We start from the raw sequence: 18209 nt of genomic DNA on the forward strand, positions 1-18209 counted from the left end.
TTCTTTCCTAAAACCATAAAAGGTCAAAACCTAGATGTCATAAAACCATAAATGCATGCTGTAAAACCATAAACTATGAGAACCAGTTCTCTGGTTTCCATAGTTTATGGTTTTACAGCATGCATTTATGGTTTTATGACACCTAGGTTTTGACCTTCATGGTTTTAGTTTTATTTGTTCTATAGAAAGGATTTGTAAAATCCTGTGCACAGAAAATACTTTTTCTCTTTACAAACATCTCGGATGGATTGGCCCTACTATAAATACATGGTATACCATTCACTTGAATATATTAAGATACTAATTTTTTTAATACATTCTGCTGCTTTCCAGATCATACAAAGTAAAATCAGATTGACAAAAAATGGAGGATCTGATTTTGAACTTTGAAAGAAAAAACAGCATGCTTCACTATAAATGCAGCCTTCAATTATAGAATAAAACTTTAGCTGAACAAGCCTAAAATATGTATTATAAGCATAAGGGCATATGACATTTTAATCTGCAAGCTGTATGAGCTGCAATAGACTCAACCAGCCAGTAAATTGTAATACAAGTAGCAAGCAGTATTTGCCCCAAAAGGAAGGAGCCATGTTTTGGGAGACAGGATGTTTTTCCTTGTTTATAGCCGTGGGTTCCCAACCTGAAATTAGCAATATAGCTATATGGCAGGACTATTCCTCTTAGGAGCATACCCAAAGCACAGTTTTGCTACATTACTGACTTCAAAGGGTTCCTGTGGTTTTAGACTTAAAATATGTTTAATAAAAACAAGTAAAAAGGTGGATTTCTAATGGCATATTTCCCTATGTAGAGTTGTTATTCTTGGTTTAGACACCTATAGTAAACTTCTTCTAATGGACTCAAAAATTAGACGTAAAAGTTAATAGAAGAATCTTCTGAAACAAACATTATGTTAGCTACTTTGCAAAAATCTTATTCTGATCCAAAAATACTATTCTAGAGCTATGAACCCTAAAAACCTAGTGGATTAGCGTGTTATAATAAGACAGACATTTTACGGCTCCCGGATCACATCCAGCCCTTTGGCTGTTCCCATATAAGGTCATTTGGAAATTAGAAATCAAATGTAAATAAATGTATGCCATGCAGTACAACTGCATTGCTTTTATTTTGAAGGCAATTGGTATTTTTTTAATTTAGGGGTGTGTGTGCATGCATGCCTATGCATCTTCACAATCCTATTGGTTTGGCCCTCCACTACAATCTCAGTTTCTTATGTGACCCCCTGAGAAAATTAATTTCTCACTTCTGCTTAAAAAATGGGATTTCATCAGCCCATTTTTCCCCTCTTTTAAATATAATGTCTTGCAGAGAGGCCTGTTTTTTCTTGTGCTAGCTAAACCAATTTGCTCCCCGCCATGATGTAAAATGTTCACATAGTATAAATAACCTTATTTTAGTTACTTTTAAAAGCTTGAGAATATTAATAGTTTCTCCCAGTTTCTCTATCATTTTAATCGTACCTTGCTGCACTATTTTCTGTTTAACCTTTGAAGTGAAAAACTGGAAAATTATGTTTAAAAACATTTTAAACAGTTTTATTTAAAATAAAGAACTCTTAGGTGTATTTTGGAGATTTGTGTTTTATAAATATTTGTGTAACACATCTTGATTAAGAGCATGAATGTTCAGCTATAATAGTTTTGAGATATTAACACATATAAACATATGTGCATTTTTCTCTTTTTTCTTCCACAGGCAAACAATATGGGTGTAGGCGTAATTGGTATTATTGAATGCAACTTTCTGAAACCAACCCATAATAAACAGGACTTTGATTATACTAACGAATATAGGTAAATGTTTATAAAAGGTTTTGTGCATGTTAAATATTCTTATTTATAACACTAGATATTATACCAAGCTGGATGAATTGAACTTCATGCCAGATGGATCCTAGCTTCTCTGTGTTGAGAGAAAGACCAAGGGTGTGGCTATTTAACTTTCCATAGAAATAGAAGACATCATGCAAACGGAAGCCTTGCTTTATCAGGATATTTGATACTTAGCCAGATAAAAGCCATATTCTACTCTGAAATGATTTAGTGTCTGTCTTGTGTGTGTGATAGTATTAAAAGGAAGACCAGCATACTGCATGTTTATCTTATTCTGATGCAATTGCTTACTTCTATAAACGAGTGCTCATATTGTAGGTGTTTCAGGGAAGCTATTGAGGCGGAGAGCTTTAGCCTTTTAAGTAGATCCAGTTCTCAATAGTCAATTTGGCATAGTGGTTAAAGGCACTGATAAGAAACCAGGAGACTGTGAGTTCTAGCTTTGCCTTAGACATGAAGCCAACAGGCCAGTCATTCTCTGTCAGGAATAAAACAATGACAAACCACTTCCAGAAATGTTGTCAAGAAAACTACATAGGTGTGTCCAAGCAATCACCAGGAGTCAAAACTGTCTGAAAGGCACAAGAAAAAAAAATATTACCAGCAACTTATGGTAAAACAATGGTGCCCAAGGAATAACAAAAAATTGACTCCTTTTCTCTGGGGAGGAATATGCCATCAAAGATATTCATTGGACATTTGAGTCCAAATCATTGCTTTCTTATTCTCTGTTTCATTTCTGTGATAATTATATTTGCTGTTAAGTTGTATTAGGAACTTCAAAGTAGTCTTTCTTGTTTATTAGGCGTACAATACATGCCCTTGGTGAAAAACTTAACGATTATTGGAATGAAATGCAAGCAAAGAAAACAGAATATCCTCTGGAAGTATTAGTTGACGATACACAGTAAGTTTTTATAAGCATAAATCTTTCCATAATACTTCTGGGCTTGAATAATTATAAACTATAGTTGTACTTTTCTAGGTCTTATATAGCTCATAATTTGTTACAGGAAACGGCCTGATCAGACCTGGGTTCAATGTGATACTTGCTTAAAATGGAGGAAGCTTCCAGATGGAATTAATCACTTGCCAGAGAAATGGTACTGTTCATATAACCCTGACCCTCAGTTCAGGTAAAATAGGTAGAAATGAAATAACATTTTAGGTGTAATGTTAGCTACATAAAAATTAACAATATCTTACTACTTTTTAAATTAGAAATTGCAATGTGCCTGAAGAGCCTGAAGATGATGATTTAATACCATATGAGAAAACACATAAAAAAAAGTGAGTATTCAATAACAAGCAATTTGAAATATACTTTCATGTATCTTAAAAGCACTTCTTAGACTGTGAAAAGACAAGGTCAGCATAAATGCTATTCATTCTACACAGTTTAAAATTGGTTTATTTTATTTGCCCCTCTATAACGGATGTAGAATTCAGGCAAATTATGGTAGGGTTTAACTGTTTCAATGAAAGAGATCAAGACGATTATACTTTTTATTGAAGATTTTAGTTATAGTAATAAAAACAAGTACAAATTAAACTCAGAGAAAGGAAAATAAAAAGTAAAAGGTACCAAGAAACAAAAAGAAAAAAGAGTGGGAAAAATATATTGTTATCAACTGAAGACCACAATTGGACTTGAGATGATGCCAGGGATGCTGCAAGTGTTGTCGATACATGCCAGTATTGACTTTTTTCAGAGCCATCTTAATTTTGAACAGTCATTAAATGTATGATCATAAATCAAGGGCTACTTGTAATAAAGAAGTAGCTTCCAATCTTTAACATTAAGTATGATACTACATAAATAAGTTTGGTAGCTTTTCACCTCCTATTGACATCTCTTCTTCCCATAACCCATCCCATAAGACATCAACGCTTTGCAGGCATTAGCAAAAAGTCTATAAAACGTTGCCAGAATTTTATAAAACGTGTCCTATTTTAACCTTCATCAAATAAGCCAACTTTATATTCCTTCTTTTTTACTTCTGAAAGTCTTAATCTTCAACTTATTCAAAACTGTCATAGAATTTATTTATTTATTTTTTCAATTCTTTGTCCCATCACATAGGCTTTTACAAGGCTTTAACAAGCCTCATTTGTAAATCTAATGTAAAGATATTACCCAGGTTGTTCCCCTGGTTTATCATTTATATTTGCTCTGTAGTTTTTTCATCCAGCTTTTGTATAGTTCGGGGGTAGGCAACCTCGGCTCTTTTATGACTCATGGACTTCAGAATTCTGGGAGTTGAAGTCCATGAGTCATAAAAGAGCTGAGGTTGCCTACCCTTGGTATAGTTAGTAAAGTGTCCTTATTTGGGTCATTCTCTTAGCCCGTCACTTTTACTTTCATTTCAAATGCCTTCTCTATCAAGTAACCAGAACTTTTTTAAATATATCAGTATTTATAGTTTAATATTTCTGCATCAAGCAAGATTTGTTTCACATCTGTTGAAGTAAAGGTCAAAAGACTCCTTTCCCTAAAAATTTAATGTCTGTAAGGAAATCTTATTTTAGCTTTGTAAACATTTTGCAATCAGTTGCTAGAATATAAGCCGTAATGAAAATAGCTTGGTCAGTAAAACACTCAGAAATGCTTCCTCTAATGAAACCGCAAATGTAGTTAAGAGATAAGACAGCTGCATAGAAAATAAGAACTTGGGGGTAGCAAATGCTGAGAATTGCATAAAATGATGATTGTGCTACAATATATATACAATTTGCTAAATATAGGTAATGAAAGTAATTAGTCTTTTGGGTGATCTAAGGGGATGGCTTATGGGGCTTATGAGCAAGTAAATTTATAAAAAATATATTATTTAAGGTGTGGCCTTTGTACTGGCCTAGTGGAAGTGATCCCCCTGTGTCCTTCTGTGCAGATTAAAATCTTTTGTAGTCTCATCTTGATGTGTTTTCATTGGGCACTGCATAACAGACAAGACCAGTTTTCTGTGATAATACTATCATTCTTTCATTAACATCCTTTAGACATAGTCCATCCATAGAAACAGACAGTGTTAAATATATATTTTTGTTTGTTTGTTTGTTTGTAGCCACCCCTCTCTGGGTGGCATGTACCATAAAACATAAAAACAAATTTAAAACAATTTAAACAATACAAAATAAATATATGTGTTTGCCACATAGCACTATTGCCATAGATGCTAAAACAGCCAAGAGGTGGGGCTCCAGGCCAGACACACAACCAAATCTTCCTGTGTTTACAAAAGGTCAACAGGATGGGGGTCATTCTGATCTCTGAAGGGAGAATATTTGAGAGAAGTGGGGCTACAGCAAGGAAGGCATGTCTTCTGGTCCCTGTCAGCCAACATTCCTTGGCTTACAGGACCTATAATATGCCCAACCTGCTGAATGGATAGGAATTATTGGGAGAAGATAGTCCCTTAGGTAATGCGGCCTCAAGCCATGAAGTATTTTAAAGGTGATAACCAGTATTTTGAATTACTAGTAGTAGTACAGCTCACATAGTAGTGGTGTTATTTACATGAATTACCCAACACTCTTTACTATCTGTGCAGCCTTGCCATTGGAAGTTTCTAAAGGCTCTTTAAGGGCAGCCCTGTATAGAGGGTGTTGCAGTAATCCAGATAAGAGGTCATGAATGTCTTGTCAGCAAAGCCTTCCAATCCAGGACTGGATGCAATTGCTGTACATCCGTAAGGGGTTAATGACTTCAGAAAAGAGGTGGAATCCCTGACAAAATGGCCTTAAGGGGCAGTTATCAATGATCAGGCGAGATCTTGCCACACCACACCCCAGAGTAGCCATCTGGAGTGGAGACATTTATTTGCAACAAAATAAAATCAACAGGTGGACCAGGCAATACTGCTTGTACCAAGCACAAGTTATAAAAATCTACTTTTGAGGGAAAGTGCCTATCCTATGGGTTGACATTGGGCAAGTCTTCCTACCTTTAAGTAATAATGGTTTGTACTTGTGCTGAGCATCCAGGTCAAGCAGATTAACCTCTCAAAATAGAACACAGTTTCCTGCATCATAATTTATGTTAAAATCAAATCTTGAGTGTATATAATAATACTTCTTTGTATCAAACAGAGACAGAGAGAAATTAAAGAAAAGACTGGAATACAGCCAACAGGTAATTGAACATATTAAAATGCATATGTGTTTACTTTTATTTTAAACAGTTCCACCAGTGAATATGTGCTTTTCAAAAAGGCAAGTTCTTCCGGCAGAAAAAATTAAGGAGTTAGAATCAGGGAAGGAATGAGGGGAGAGCTTTGGTGCAGGAAGGGTGCGAGAGAAGAGGGGTGGGGAAGTTACATGGGTGCATAACTGGCCAATATGATACAAGCACAAAGGGACTAAGGCCACATGGATGGGGAGATCTCAGCAACTTGTGATCTTCCCTGCAAGCTTCTCCATTGATTTTCTGGAGAAGCCACAAGGAGAGTTGCAAATGGCAACAATGTGATTGAAGGCATAGCAACCAATCATAAACTGGTTACCAAGAGCTCAGATTATGATCAGGTCACCAGGAGGTGCTGGGATGGCCTGAACTGTGTGGACTGATTACAACACCATTCCTTCAGTCATGACTTCAAATGTTCACTGAACAAATGATCATAGGTCATAGAATAGACTATATTTATATGTATAAATATATTCGGTGAACATTTTATGTTCTGTTTGACATCTAATTCAAACAGTTGTGAGGTAAAAAATAAAGTAATTGTCCTGGTGTTATCATATCTGTTCTAGTTATATATCACCACTTTAAAGGGAAATATCTTGAAGAAAAGTGATTCCTCTCTAATTAATATGAAATGATGCATTTTCTACAGATATATAATGAAATGTATTTGCCAATATCATCCGTCTTGTCGAACGCATCCCCAGCAATGGATGAAAGTATTTCAGGATTGCATGTAGAAACTTCAAGTACACCTCTAAACAGGAATTTAAATATATCAGATACATCAGTATCTTCTCCACATTCAGATTCTGAAAATAGGTCAGTACATTTATTTTTTAATGCAACTTTTATACCATTTCAATCATTTACTGGTTCTACAGAATAATATAACTATCAATACATCCCCATATATATTTTAATACAATATGTATTTATTTCCTAATGTAACTTGATATAGCATTGATGGCACCCTATCTCTATCAAAATAGTAATGTAATCTTTGAAAGCCTACCAATATTCCACAATTGTGGAAGAGGAAAGGGAAAACCCCTTGCCCTTTAAGTGTATGGTTTGAGCCAAGTTTATTGTAGCTGTGCAGGTGAGGCAGGGGTTTCTACCCACTCATAGGGCATCAGGAGAAAATTTATTTAGTGATTTTGTTTACATAAGCAAAAGCAGAATCCCTTAGTAACTACCCCACCCCCAACTAACCTGATTTTCCCTTTTAATTATTAGTCTTGATTCTATCAATTCAGCATCCGTAGCAATTTTAGTGGCCTGCTTGCCTGTTGTTCCTGAGGTTTCTCTGCTGTGATCTTCAAGCTGTGTTAGCTTTTTAAATAAACTCTGCTTTAAGCATCAGGCCGTTGTTTTAATGTCAGCCAAAGCCATTTTTAGGCAAACTCTTTCTCTATTGAGTTTGTCTTTCAAAGACCATGAGAGGGAAGGACAGACTGTTCCAAAGTGGGAAGCCACCAAATAAAATATCTGCTTCTTTCCCACCTAGTAAGGCACACTCTGTACATATTGGGTAAGCAAGTTTGTCATGGGATAGATAGTCTTAATGATACCCAGTTGCCCAATTACATAGGGTTTTATAGATAACAATAAGCAACTTGAACTGCTAAATAAATTAGCAACCAGTGCTGCTCCCATATCAGCAGTGTAACATGACAATAGCAGATACAAGTAACACACAATCAGTTACATTTTTCATTAACTGAAACTTCTGGGTATCTTCAAGGCCATCTCATATAAGGTAAATTACAGCAATCAACAGTAATTTGACAAATGACAGGTATGAGTGACTCCACTCAGGCTACATTATCAAGCTATATTATCTAAGTTGCCACAGATCTGTTCATTTGGGGGAGCACAATCCTATAAAGAGGCAAAGTTGGTAACAGTTCTAGGAAAAGCAGGCTTCTGAATGAGTAGTCACAGTATTTTATTTAACTTGAGTTTAGAGACCACATCTCTTCAGTGGGCAAATCAACATATCATTCTACTGGCAGCTGGTACCTCTCCCACCCATACGAGGCATTACCTACCAATATCCAGCTGCTTGTCCTTTCTCTAAGTGTGTAGGCCCACCCATTGCAAGAACCTTTCAATTTATTATCTCTCTTTAAATGGACTTTCTATTTAGAAAGCAATGCACAGAAATACAACAGACATGTCAGACACAAGGCCCGGGGGCCGGATCCGGCCCGCAAAGTGGTTTCATGTGGCCCGCGAAGCCATCCTGGAAACAGTGAGGGAACGGCCCCCACTGCCTTGGCCCTGGCCCAGAGACCCTCCTTCTGCCAGAGACCCTCAGATCTGTCCCACTCCTGCCCAGGCCCCCATAGGCACCCTTGATGCGAACGATGTAGAGCTGGCCATGCCCACCCAGTAGGCCATACGCACTCTAGCCACACCCACCCAGTAGGCCACACCCACCCTGGCCATACCCACCTGGCCCCTTGAGGGCAACTGCAATGCTGATGCGGCCCTCAGTGAAATTGAGTTTGACACCCCTGAAATACAATGTTACTTTTCAAATGTTGGTATAATATACATCTTTTGCTGTTTCTGTAGGCTTAAACGAAAACACAGCAATTCTGATGTACCGCTGCAAATTAAGATCACGCGGGTGACTAGCCAAGCATTTGAGAACAAAAAAAATGATGATGATGACAATGATGTCATCATTTTGGAGGAGAACAGTACTCCAAAGCCTGCAACAGAAGACTGTGACATCAAAATAGTAAAAGTTGAAGGTGGTGCCAATTTAGATTATATTGGTGGTGATGGAGAAGATTCCAAAAGCAAAGATGCTTGCTCGGAAGTAGAATGTACAAAAGGAACTGCAGCCACCCAAACAGAAGTAGAGTGGCTTGCAGTAAAGAAAGAAGAAGAAGAGGTCAGTGTTGAAAAGAATCAGCTACCCAGATTGGAGCCTGAATTGACCATATTAGAACCTGCTGGCATTTCTGAGTCTGCTTTGGGGGAGGTGGACAGCAAAATAAATGAATTCAATTTTCAGTTGCAATTAGCCAAAAATGAAAAAGAAAAATACGAAGAACAGTGTAAAATGTTGTTCAAAGAAGTAAAGACATTGGAGCAAAAAATTGTGGAAATGAATGATAAACAAATGAAAAAGGAAATGTGCCATCAGTCAACGGAAACAAATATCATTCTATCAGATGAAGAACTAGAAAAAATTAAAGGAAGAAGTCCAGAGGAGATTTTGATTCTCTATGAGCAGGCACTAAATGAGATGAAAAGGCTGAAAAAACTATATACTACATTACAGAATTTAAAATCTGAATGCACTAAGTGTAGAAACAGTGAAAGGAAAACTGAAGTTGATGAGATGGCTGTACAGCTGGATGATGTCTTCAGACAGCTGGACAGGTGCAGTATTGAAAGAGATCAGTATAAAAATGAGGTAAGTTTACAAATACATATGTAATGAATCAAGTTGATTGTAGCTAATTTTTTCTCAGTTTTTGCAGTTATTGTAATATTGCACTTTTTATTTTGTTCCATCAGATATTTATGTGGTAGGACTGATGCATTGCAACTTAATTTATTCTCAAGCTGCATTTGTCAGGATTTGTCCTGCACCTTGTGTATAACAACTTTTATTTTTCTGAAAATCCCATTAGTATTAATAAATACATAATTATTTAGTAGGACTTCAGTCTAAATAAAAGTGCATTATTTCTACTTCAGTGGGTTCTGTCAAATTACATCTGATAGAAACAGAAAACTAGGTAAATAAAGAGCAGGCCCATTTTGATATAAATATGCTGTTGGTCATTTAATCTAACAAACTAATTAATACAAGACATCAGTTCTTATTTCCTAAATAGAGTAGTCAACAATACATAAAAATGAAGTCTTTGATTCAGTCTTGTTTCCTAGTGACTTCATGGACAAAGTGTCTACCTTGAAACTCTAGTATTTTATCTAAGTACTATTCACCAGGTCTAGTTCTACTTAATTTTTTTGACATTAGGTAAGATTGGCTAGTTGCTACTGTGTTTCCCCAAAAGTAAGGCCTACACCAACAATAAGCCCCAGCTTGATTTTTAGCAGTGAGCCTAATATAAGCCCTAGCCCAAAAATAAGCCCTAGTTTTGGGGCAAGGCACACACCTAAAAATCAAGCTTGGGGGAGTGGAGCTGCCCCACTTACCCCGCACCCACTTACCTTGCAGCCAGGCCTCGTTGCCAGTCCACTTCTTCTTCTGAGGCCACTTCTGCAGCCAGGCCTGCATTTCTCAGTCACAGGGCTTTCTGGAAGGCCTGTGCAACCGAGCTAAGGATTCAATCCATAGCTCAGTTCTGCAAGACCTCAGCAGCCGAGCACCAAGTTATGGATTGAATCCATAGCTTGGTATTCAACTGCTTAGGCCTTCTGGAAAGGCCTGACTGCAAAATGCAGGCCCGAATGCAACTTCGGCTCCTGAAGAAGTGAACCAGCTGGGTGGAATTGTTGGTGTCGGAGGTGAGGTAAGGCCTATCCCGAAAATAAGATCTGGTGCCTCTTGGAGGCCAAAAAAAAAGACCTGGTCTTATTTTCGAGGAAACACAGTAACACTTTAAATGCTTACAGCCCAAAAGCTAGCCTTTACATTGAGGATTCAGTGATTTGACAAAAATCTGTACAGCCCTGTTTTCCGAAGTCAAATAGCAACAGAAGAATTAAGTGTTGAATTCATATATAAAATTGTTTTTTTTTCAGTTCATATAATCTAAAGTTAAGAATTGCTTTTCCAAGATAGCAATTTTCATTTTCATTAATATAATATCCCAAGAGGCACAGTAGTACGCATATGAATTATAAGTTTTCAATTGGATTTATTCCAATCGTACATAGGTTTGTATTTGTTGGAATTTGTTAAAAAACAGTTTTGTAATATTAATAAACTAAATCTTACAGTTGCTTATGTTTTGAATATTAAATTAAATCAGACCATTAGTGTTATAGACTGATATGGCAAGATTAATATTTCGGCCAAAATTCAAACAGATCCTTGTGGCTTCCCTCATTTTTAAAAAACAGTAAATTTGATTCCATATTCCATCTGCATTTGTTCATCTTCTGAATGTTGGAAGACAGGCAGCCAACGAGAAAGAAGATTGTGTTTATCTATCCATCAACCTACCTATCTATCTTTAACTTTTGGAAGGTCATCTGAATTGTATTTAAACAAAAACAAAAGCTCAATATGCAGTACTGTATTGGATAATACTATATCAGTATATAGCAGGGGCCAGCCCGCAGGCCGGATGCGTCATCCCAAAACCGTGCCCATCCCATTGCCGGCAACGGAGAAAAAGCTCCAATACGTTGCACGATGTCACATGACGTCACGAGTTTGACAAGTCTGGTATATAATATTATAGTCTAGTATTTTTGACATTTATGACTACAACTCTCTTCAGCCATAGTCAAGCTATGAAATAATGTGAATTATTGAGAATACTTATTTTTAAAAAATCTGGAGAACATCTGGTTGTTTGCTTCCATTCTTTCTTTGGGCTTTCTTATTTCTTTTATATATTTGTATACAAGAGAACCTATTTAGTCTTCTTTAATGTAAATAATCAGAAAGCTGTACCATAAAAACATTTTGAAAATTCAGTCAGTGTAGGGGTTTGGTTTTGGTTTTGTATGACATCCCACTAATAACATATCCCATTCTGTTCCTAGGTATTTTGTGCATGGTGTTCAAAAATTTAAAGCCAGGGGTCTAGCGATAATACTAAACAACAACAATAATATATTAAAAACTTGCTCCCCCAACTTACATGTATATAATTCTGCAGAGCCTTCAAAAAGGTACTTCACAATGCATATAAGTACACACTCTTTCTGAATTGTTAAAATAGCTGCATTGTTTGCAAATCTTGCATGCAAACTTTTAGAAGCTGCTGCCATGAAACAACTTAGAAGTCATCTATGCAGTCTTAAGCATTGTGAACCTTTTGAAAATTTTGCACAATCTGAAATATACATAGTTTAAATACAGAGTTGTGAATATTTTGAATGGAAAGTTTTGACTTATCTCTTTCAGATTGAACTCCTTGAAATGGAAAAAAACCAACTGCATTTTCAGTGTGAAGAGCTAAAAACAGAAATTGGACAGTTAAAAGCTTCTGTTCCACAAACGGTTTCACAAACAAATGATTCTGTGGCTAGTAATCTTGAAGAACCTGTAAATTATTCTGATGGGGAAAGGTAGATTTTTTTTTGTATCCATGAAAAAGCGTATTAAAATCTTCATTAATACCTGAAAATTCTATCTACTCCAGTGGTTCCAACTTCTATCTACACACGTGGTCTGCAGACCCACGAGGTCCGTGAAGACTTGAAGAAATGTTATGATTTAAATCTTAACATTTAAAGGTGAAGAAAAGGTTGAGAACCACTGATCTATTCCATAATGATTTTCACCTAAAATTTTATCTCCTTAATTCATCCACATGTCTGCTAGGAGTGTGCAGTATATTGTGAGTTAAAAGTTTTTCAAATTCAGAATATCCACCAATGGTTCTTATTTTAAACATCTGTTTTGAATTGAAAACAGTATAAACAAAAAATGTTTTGCACTGTACTGTGGTCAGCCAAAAGAAACACTAATAATTTTCATTCTAAATTATGCTCTTAAGCATGTAAGTGGTTTAAGCAGGGCACTTCTCACAATTTTTGTCCTTCGTGATTGAAAGTGTTAAACAAAACTCCTTGCAGAAAATGTTACAATTTGTCAAGATTTTTGAAAAAGCTGAAACTTTGTTCTGAAGAGCAGAGCAATTCCTAACTCATTTTAGTTCAGAACTAAATTTATTCAAAGTTCTTCTCTGTTCAGTAACCACATTGTCAAGATGCACTTTAAGGTGGGGTACTTTAATATATATTTAGAATACCTTAAAAATAAGGAAAAAGTAAAATGCTCAGGAAGTATATTAAGTGTTGAAGTTGCATGTATAATTGTACGTAAAAGTTGTATGTAAAACATTTTAACTAATGTACTCAATGTTGTCTTTTCTGTAGCCTGAAGTTGCGATCACTGCGAGTTAATGTGGGACTGCTACTGGCAACAATAATGCCCGATCTTGACTTGAAACAAGTGAACTACGACGTTGATGTAGTTGATGAAATTCTAGGACAAGTTGTAGAACATATGAATGAAATTAGTAGTGCTTAATGTTTTTTTCACTGCCATATCATGCTTTGCTCAAATTTGTACTCTACTGTGAAGCTTCAAATTTCAAAAAATAAATAAATAAATATCCAAATTATTTAGGAGTTAAATATATTCTTGAAATGTTTCAGCTAGATTTTTGAAGTGTTAATAGTGCCACAAACAGAGTGAACGTCTTGAAGACATTGTGGAAGGAAATGTTTCTTTACTGTTGTGGTTATGACAATAGTTGTGGCAAGTAGCAGCTCATGAAAGCAAGATCTGTGGTGGAACTATAGACACTGCTTTCTGGGGTTTGTGGTGACAGGGAAGGACACTTGTCATTGCTAAATTGGAAAGAAAACTTGGGTTAATATTTTATTTAGCATAGCTGGTGAAAATCAAAATGTGCATGTGTGGTACTATTAACAGAAAGACAGTTATAACTCCATGTCAAGTTTTATCCTAATTTCAAAGGCTTCAAATGCCACTACAGGTGCATTGTATTACCCCTTTTGAATTTTCAGCATTTCTTATAGATATATTTAATTTTTATAACGCATTTAGAAATTAATCACAGATACTATAAATAGTGTTATATACCTTTTTAACTTACTTTAAAAAAACACTGGCAATTTTGTCAAGTAGCATTTTCCCCAAATTACTAGTATTTTATAGTGGCCTATGAGTATTTCTGAGTTTTGATATCTGATGATGTATTATAAATACTGATTAAGAGTATTGCATAATGATTGTTATACTATGAGATCACATTTTGTTGAATAGGTATGAGTGTTTTATCAAAATAAGCTTTAAGGGTTTATTTTTTCCACATTGTTTTTCCTAACTTTGTAAGTTATATATTGTTCACTATTCACATTATTGCTTGATAGATGAATGTACTGTAAAGTCTGAATAAAATAAATCTTGTCTGTATGGAAAATGTTATTTAAATTTATACTGTACATTTACACTTTCATGAAAATAAATAACTGGAAATAAGTTTTTATTTACAAAAATGAGAAATGTATATATTTTGTACTAAATGGTGAAAACATTCTCATGTTCTGCATAACAGGAACAAATGTAAATACACAAATACATTTTTTCTAATAATAAATCACATACACATATTGACTTCTGTGTTTTTTATTCTATCCAATCCAATAAAAATTTGGAAATAAACAATGTAAAAGCACTTAGGATTCTATCAATAGGACAACCTGCCAAAAAGAGAATAGGTTCAAATTTTGTGTTGAGGAAGAAGCTTACAAAAGGAGGATTGCATTCATAAATGAATTGGAGAGCAGTGGAGAAAAAAAATGGATAATTTCACCTGTGCGCAGTGCAGCAGTTGAGGGGTTCGGGACTCCATGCGCTCCAGCTGTGTTTCCTGTTAGGGGACCCTAAATAGGCCAGAAGCTGCCCCGGAGAGGTGGCAATGAAGAAAGGAAGTACCAGGGACCTGGGAGAGATGGCGGTTGACCTGATTAGTCCAGGAGAAGCCTTCCAGAAACCAACAGGAGAAAGGCTAGCCTAACTCCTGAATCTAGCCTAAGCTGTGAGCAACCGAAGTTAAAAGCACACTATTTTAAGCTGATCGTAAACAGTGTGCTTGGTAAGAACATTGATTTTCTCTATCCTACCTATCAACTTTCCTGAAGGGGAGAAATTCCCAAAAAGCAAAAAAACCCCAAAAACCTCAGAGTAAAGGAGGGGGGTTTCTGCCCCACCCTTTCGCTAATAGAAGCAGTGAATTGAACCTTTCATACAGGAATAAAATCTGAAAAATGAACCAGTGCTGACACCTACTGGTAGATGAGGATTATGACAGTTGTAAAATGGAAAAACTAATCTCTACTTTGACGTTCAAAGCTTTAACAATAGAGAACAGCTGTGTAGATAAAGTGAGACTTACAGACCTGAGGGGAAAAACCTCATGGAAAATCAGATTTATAGAAAATACTTATCAAGAAAAAATATTTTTCAAGAGGAGATATATGTTGCAACTAATTCAAATAACGATCTCAAATCACAAATTCAGAATAACTTTGAAAATATAAATCAATTCAATTTTATACCAAAAAAACCCTCAGGAAAACACAACAGAGAAGGAACAGACAAAGCAGATGACTGAATATAAATTTGAGGATAGAGAATTAAAGATGGAATTCTACAAAACAGGAGCATGATTTAATCCAAGTGGAATTTTTTTTACAAGAAATACTAGATTTGGAAAAGACAATTTATATTTCAACAGTACAAAACAAACTTGAGGACAAGAAAAAAAACTGGATAAAACGTACTACAGAGATACCAGGGAAAACACTGGAACTGGAGAGAGAAAATGTGATGAGAAGCAGAGAGAAAAAGAAGGGAAAAGATTCCCAATAAAAATGAGTGGGCAAATGCCCCTAACAAAGATACTGATTTACTTTTTATATCTACAGCAACATTTATGAACATACAGAAAAACCTTTTGATTCAGCAAAATACATCAATTAAGAAAGATACTGGGCAAAGGAAAAAGACTAAGGTGGAAACCAAGAAAATAGATGATGGGACTTATCAGACAGAATACTTAAAAAAGAAATATTTGTTTGAATGTTGTTAAAGAAATAGAAAAAAATTGGAATATATATGCTATTCTAAGAGGGATGAATTCTCTAATGTATGCTTTTTTCTCTTGTGTTCTTTTTCTTGATATGAGTAATATAAAAAAGTTGAAATGACTTAAATAAAGGAAATGTTTCAGATACTTAAATATGACTGAATTTAAGAAAATTATAATGGATAAAAAATGTTTTGAATAAGAGTTAAAGGACTAGATGACTAGATGTATTGAATGGAATGTTTAAAGATTAAATATATTCTTAATTATGGTTAAAATAAGAAATTGATGAAATAAATATATATTAGCCTAGGAGAGAGAGATATTTTAAGTAGTATGTTATTTCTTATGTTTCTTTACTCTTGCTCTCCTTTCGTTTTTTTTTTCATCGTTTTATCTATTTCTTAACAAATGTAAAAGTGTGAGATGGCTTATACGGAAAAAATAGAGTTAAATTTGTAAATTTAATTAATTTTTGAGAAAATCTTCACCAGTAGGAATATCTAGAATTTGGTGGGAGAAATAAACTAAAATAAGGATTGTAACAGGATCTATGATAAGGCAACCAGAATGACTGAATAGAAAAGAAATATTATACTGATATAATTAGGGAGAAGGGCGGTATACAAATCAAATAAATAAATAAATAAATAAATATGATTATTATTTTTAGGAATATTGGGGAAAAATATATATTCAATTGTTATTTATCAAAACAATAAGAATTGTATTAACCCAATGTTTGCAAAAGAGAATATTTGGGGGAAAGAGGAAATCAACTAAAATTATGTGGAATATGGATTATAGAAATTAATTGTTAATGATTGTTTTACAAATGTAACCCAGACAACACGCTGTTCACCAATTATTAAGTGATTTATGTTTTTTTTTAAAAATCAATAAAATATATTACCAAAAAATTTTCTTCAGCCATTTCAGAACGCTGCCAACTGCTCCATTCTCAAGTTTCCCTCCCTGCTAAACCACATGAACAGTGCAAAACTGCTACAAATTTGGAAAAGTGTACAGTAGTCCTTGTTTAGCGACTGCCATTCCAACAAAATGTTCATTATCAGCATATTTGCTAAGCAAACCACCCTGCAAAGATCACTGGATGCTATCATCTCATTCAGATAAAAGTCTTCATACAGTGTCCTGTGCCTGACCTGTATCCCCTTCCCCTCCTTTTCACCCACTCCTAGGATAGAGAAATTGCCAAAACAAACTATCTGTGAGCTGATGTTTCCCTAGCACAGTGCTTCCTTAAAAAAATACAAAGGTCAAGTTAAGCTCAGCACTGGGACCTTGATTTAGATCTCTTGGGAGTTCTTCAGGCAGTTGCTGCCTGAAACTGACCAGATCTTAAATCAGTTTCAGAATGAAGGCTTCTGTGATGTAAATGCAGCCTAAATTGTTTATTGCCATCCTATTTGAGGCATTTTCTAAATAAGGGCTATCTGCATTTTGCTTTCTTTCCCTACCTAGCTTGCTCTTACTACAATTAACTTAGTTCAGTCATGCATGATTAGATATATACAGTACTCAGTTATGGATAAAATGTTAACACTTGGCTAAATACATTACTGTATCCAAAGTAATGTTTATGAATTGTATTTACTGAAAAAATTAACTTGCTGTATATGTACATATATAAATTAGGTGGTTAATAATGTGCCATATAAGATAATACAACTGAAAATTGAAATGTAAAACCAAATTCACTACTCACCTGTGGTATCTAAACTGCTTAAATGTGCAAATGCTTGTTCTCATAATTCTGTAATGTAAAAAAGGATGGTCTAAATTTTCACATGTATAGGATGATCTACGTTTTCACAAATTTTCAGAAAATGGGACAATTGAATAAAATTGCTTGTTTGCTTTTGATGTCCAAAGTTCGAACAATAAGCTCAAGTGCATAAATTGGGTAAAACAGAAGAATTGTCAGTGTTAATATTTAAACTTTGGGTATGGGTTTTAGCCAGGATATGTTGTTAAATACACTGGCAATAAAGGTAAAGGTAAAAGTTCCCCTGCACATGCATGCTAGTCGTTTCCAACTCTAGGAGCCGGTGCTCATCTCCGTTTCAAAGCCGAAGAGCCAGCCCTTGTCCAAGGACGTCTCCGTGTTCATGTGGCCGGCATGACTAGACACCAAAGGCGCATGGAACGCTGTTCCCTTCCCACCATAGTGCTCCCTATTTTTCTACTTGCATTTTGCACGTGCTTTCGAACTGCTAGGTTGGCAGAAGCTGGGACGAGAAACAGGCGCTCACTCTGTTATGCGGCACTTGGGATTCGACCTGCCAAACTGCCGACCAAGCTCAGCGTCCTAACCCACTGAGCCACCGCGTCCCTGGCAATACATAATCC

General features: G+C 35.4%; 1 protein-coding gene across 2 annotated transcripts in view; it reads left to right on the forward strand.

Moving 5' to 3' along the window:
* Positions 1 to 14359, forward strand: part of MORC3 (MORC family CW-type zinc finger 3) — a 38228-nt gene extending 23869 nt beyond the window's left edge. The window contains exons 9-17 of one of the 2 annotated variants that reach the window (XM_081327317.1): positions 1723 to 1820; positions 2665 to 2766; positions 2873 to 2995; positions 3081 to 3149; positions 5949 to 5991; positions 6698 to 6867; positions 8629 to 9481; positions 12119 to 12282; positions 13096 to 14359. In XM_081327317.1, coding sequence (XP_081183443.1) covers positions 1723 to 1820; positions 2665 to 2766; positions 2873 to 2995; positions 3081 to 3149; positions 5949 to 5991; positions 6698 to 6867; positions 8629 to 9481; positions 12119 to 12282; positions 13096 to 13249 — 1776 coding nt within the window. In that variant the 3' untranslated portion in view covers positions 13250 to 14359. Of the gene's footprint in view, positions 1 to 1722; positions 1821 to 2664; positions 2767 to 2872; positions 2996 to 3080; positions 3150 to 5948; positions 5992 to 6697; positions 6868 to 8628; positions 9482 to 12098; positions 12283 to 13095 lie in introns of those variants that run through there. The other variant, XM_081327318.1, reaches the window with a different exon arrangement.
* Positions 14360 to 18209: the final 3850 nt, after the last annotated feature.

The sequence above is a fragment of the Vipera berus genome (genome assembly GCF_964194415.1).
Source record: "Vipera berus genome assembly, chromosome: 4".
In the NCBI taxonomy this organism is placed as follows: domain Eukaryota; kingdom Metazoa; phylum Chordata; class Lepidosauria; order Squamata; family Viperidae; genus Vipera; species Vipera berus.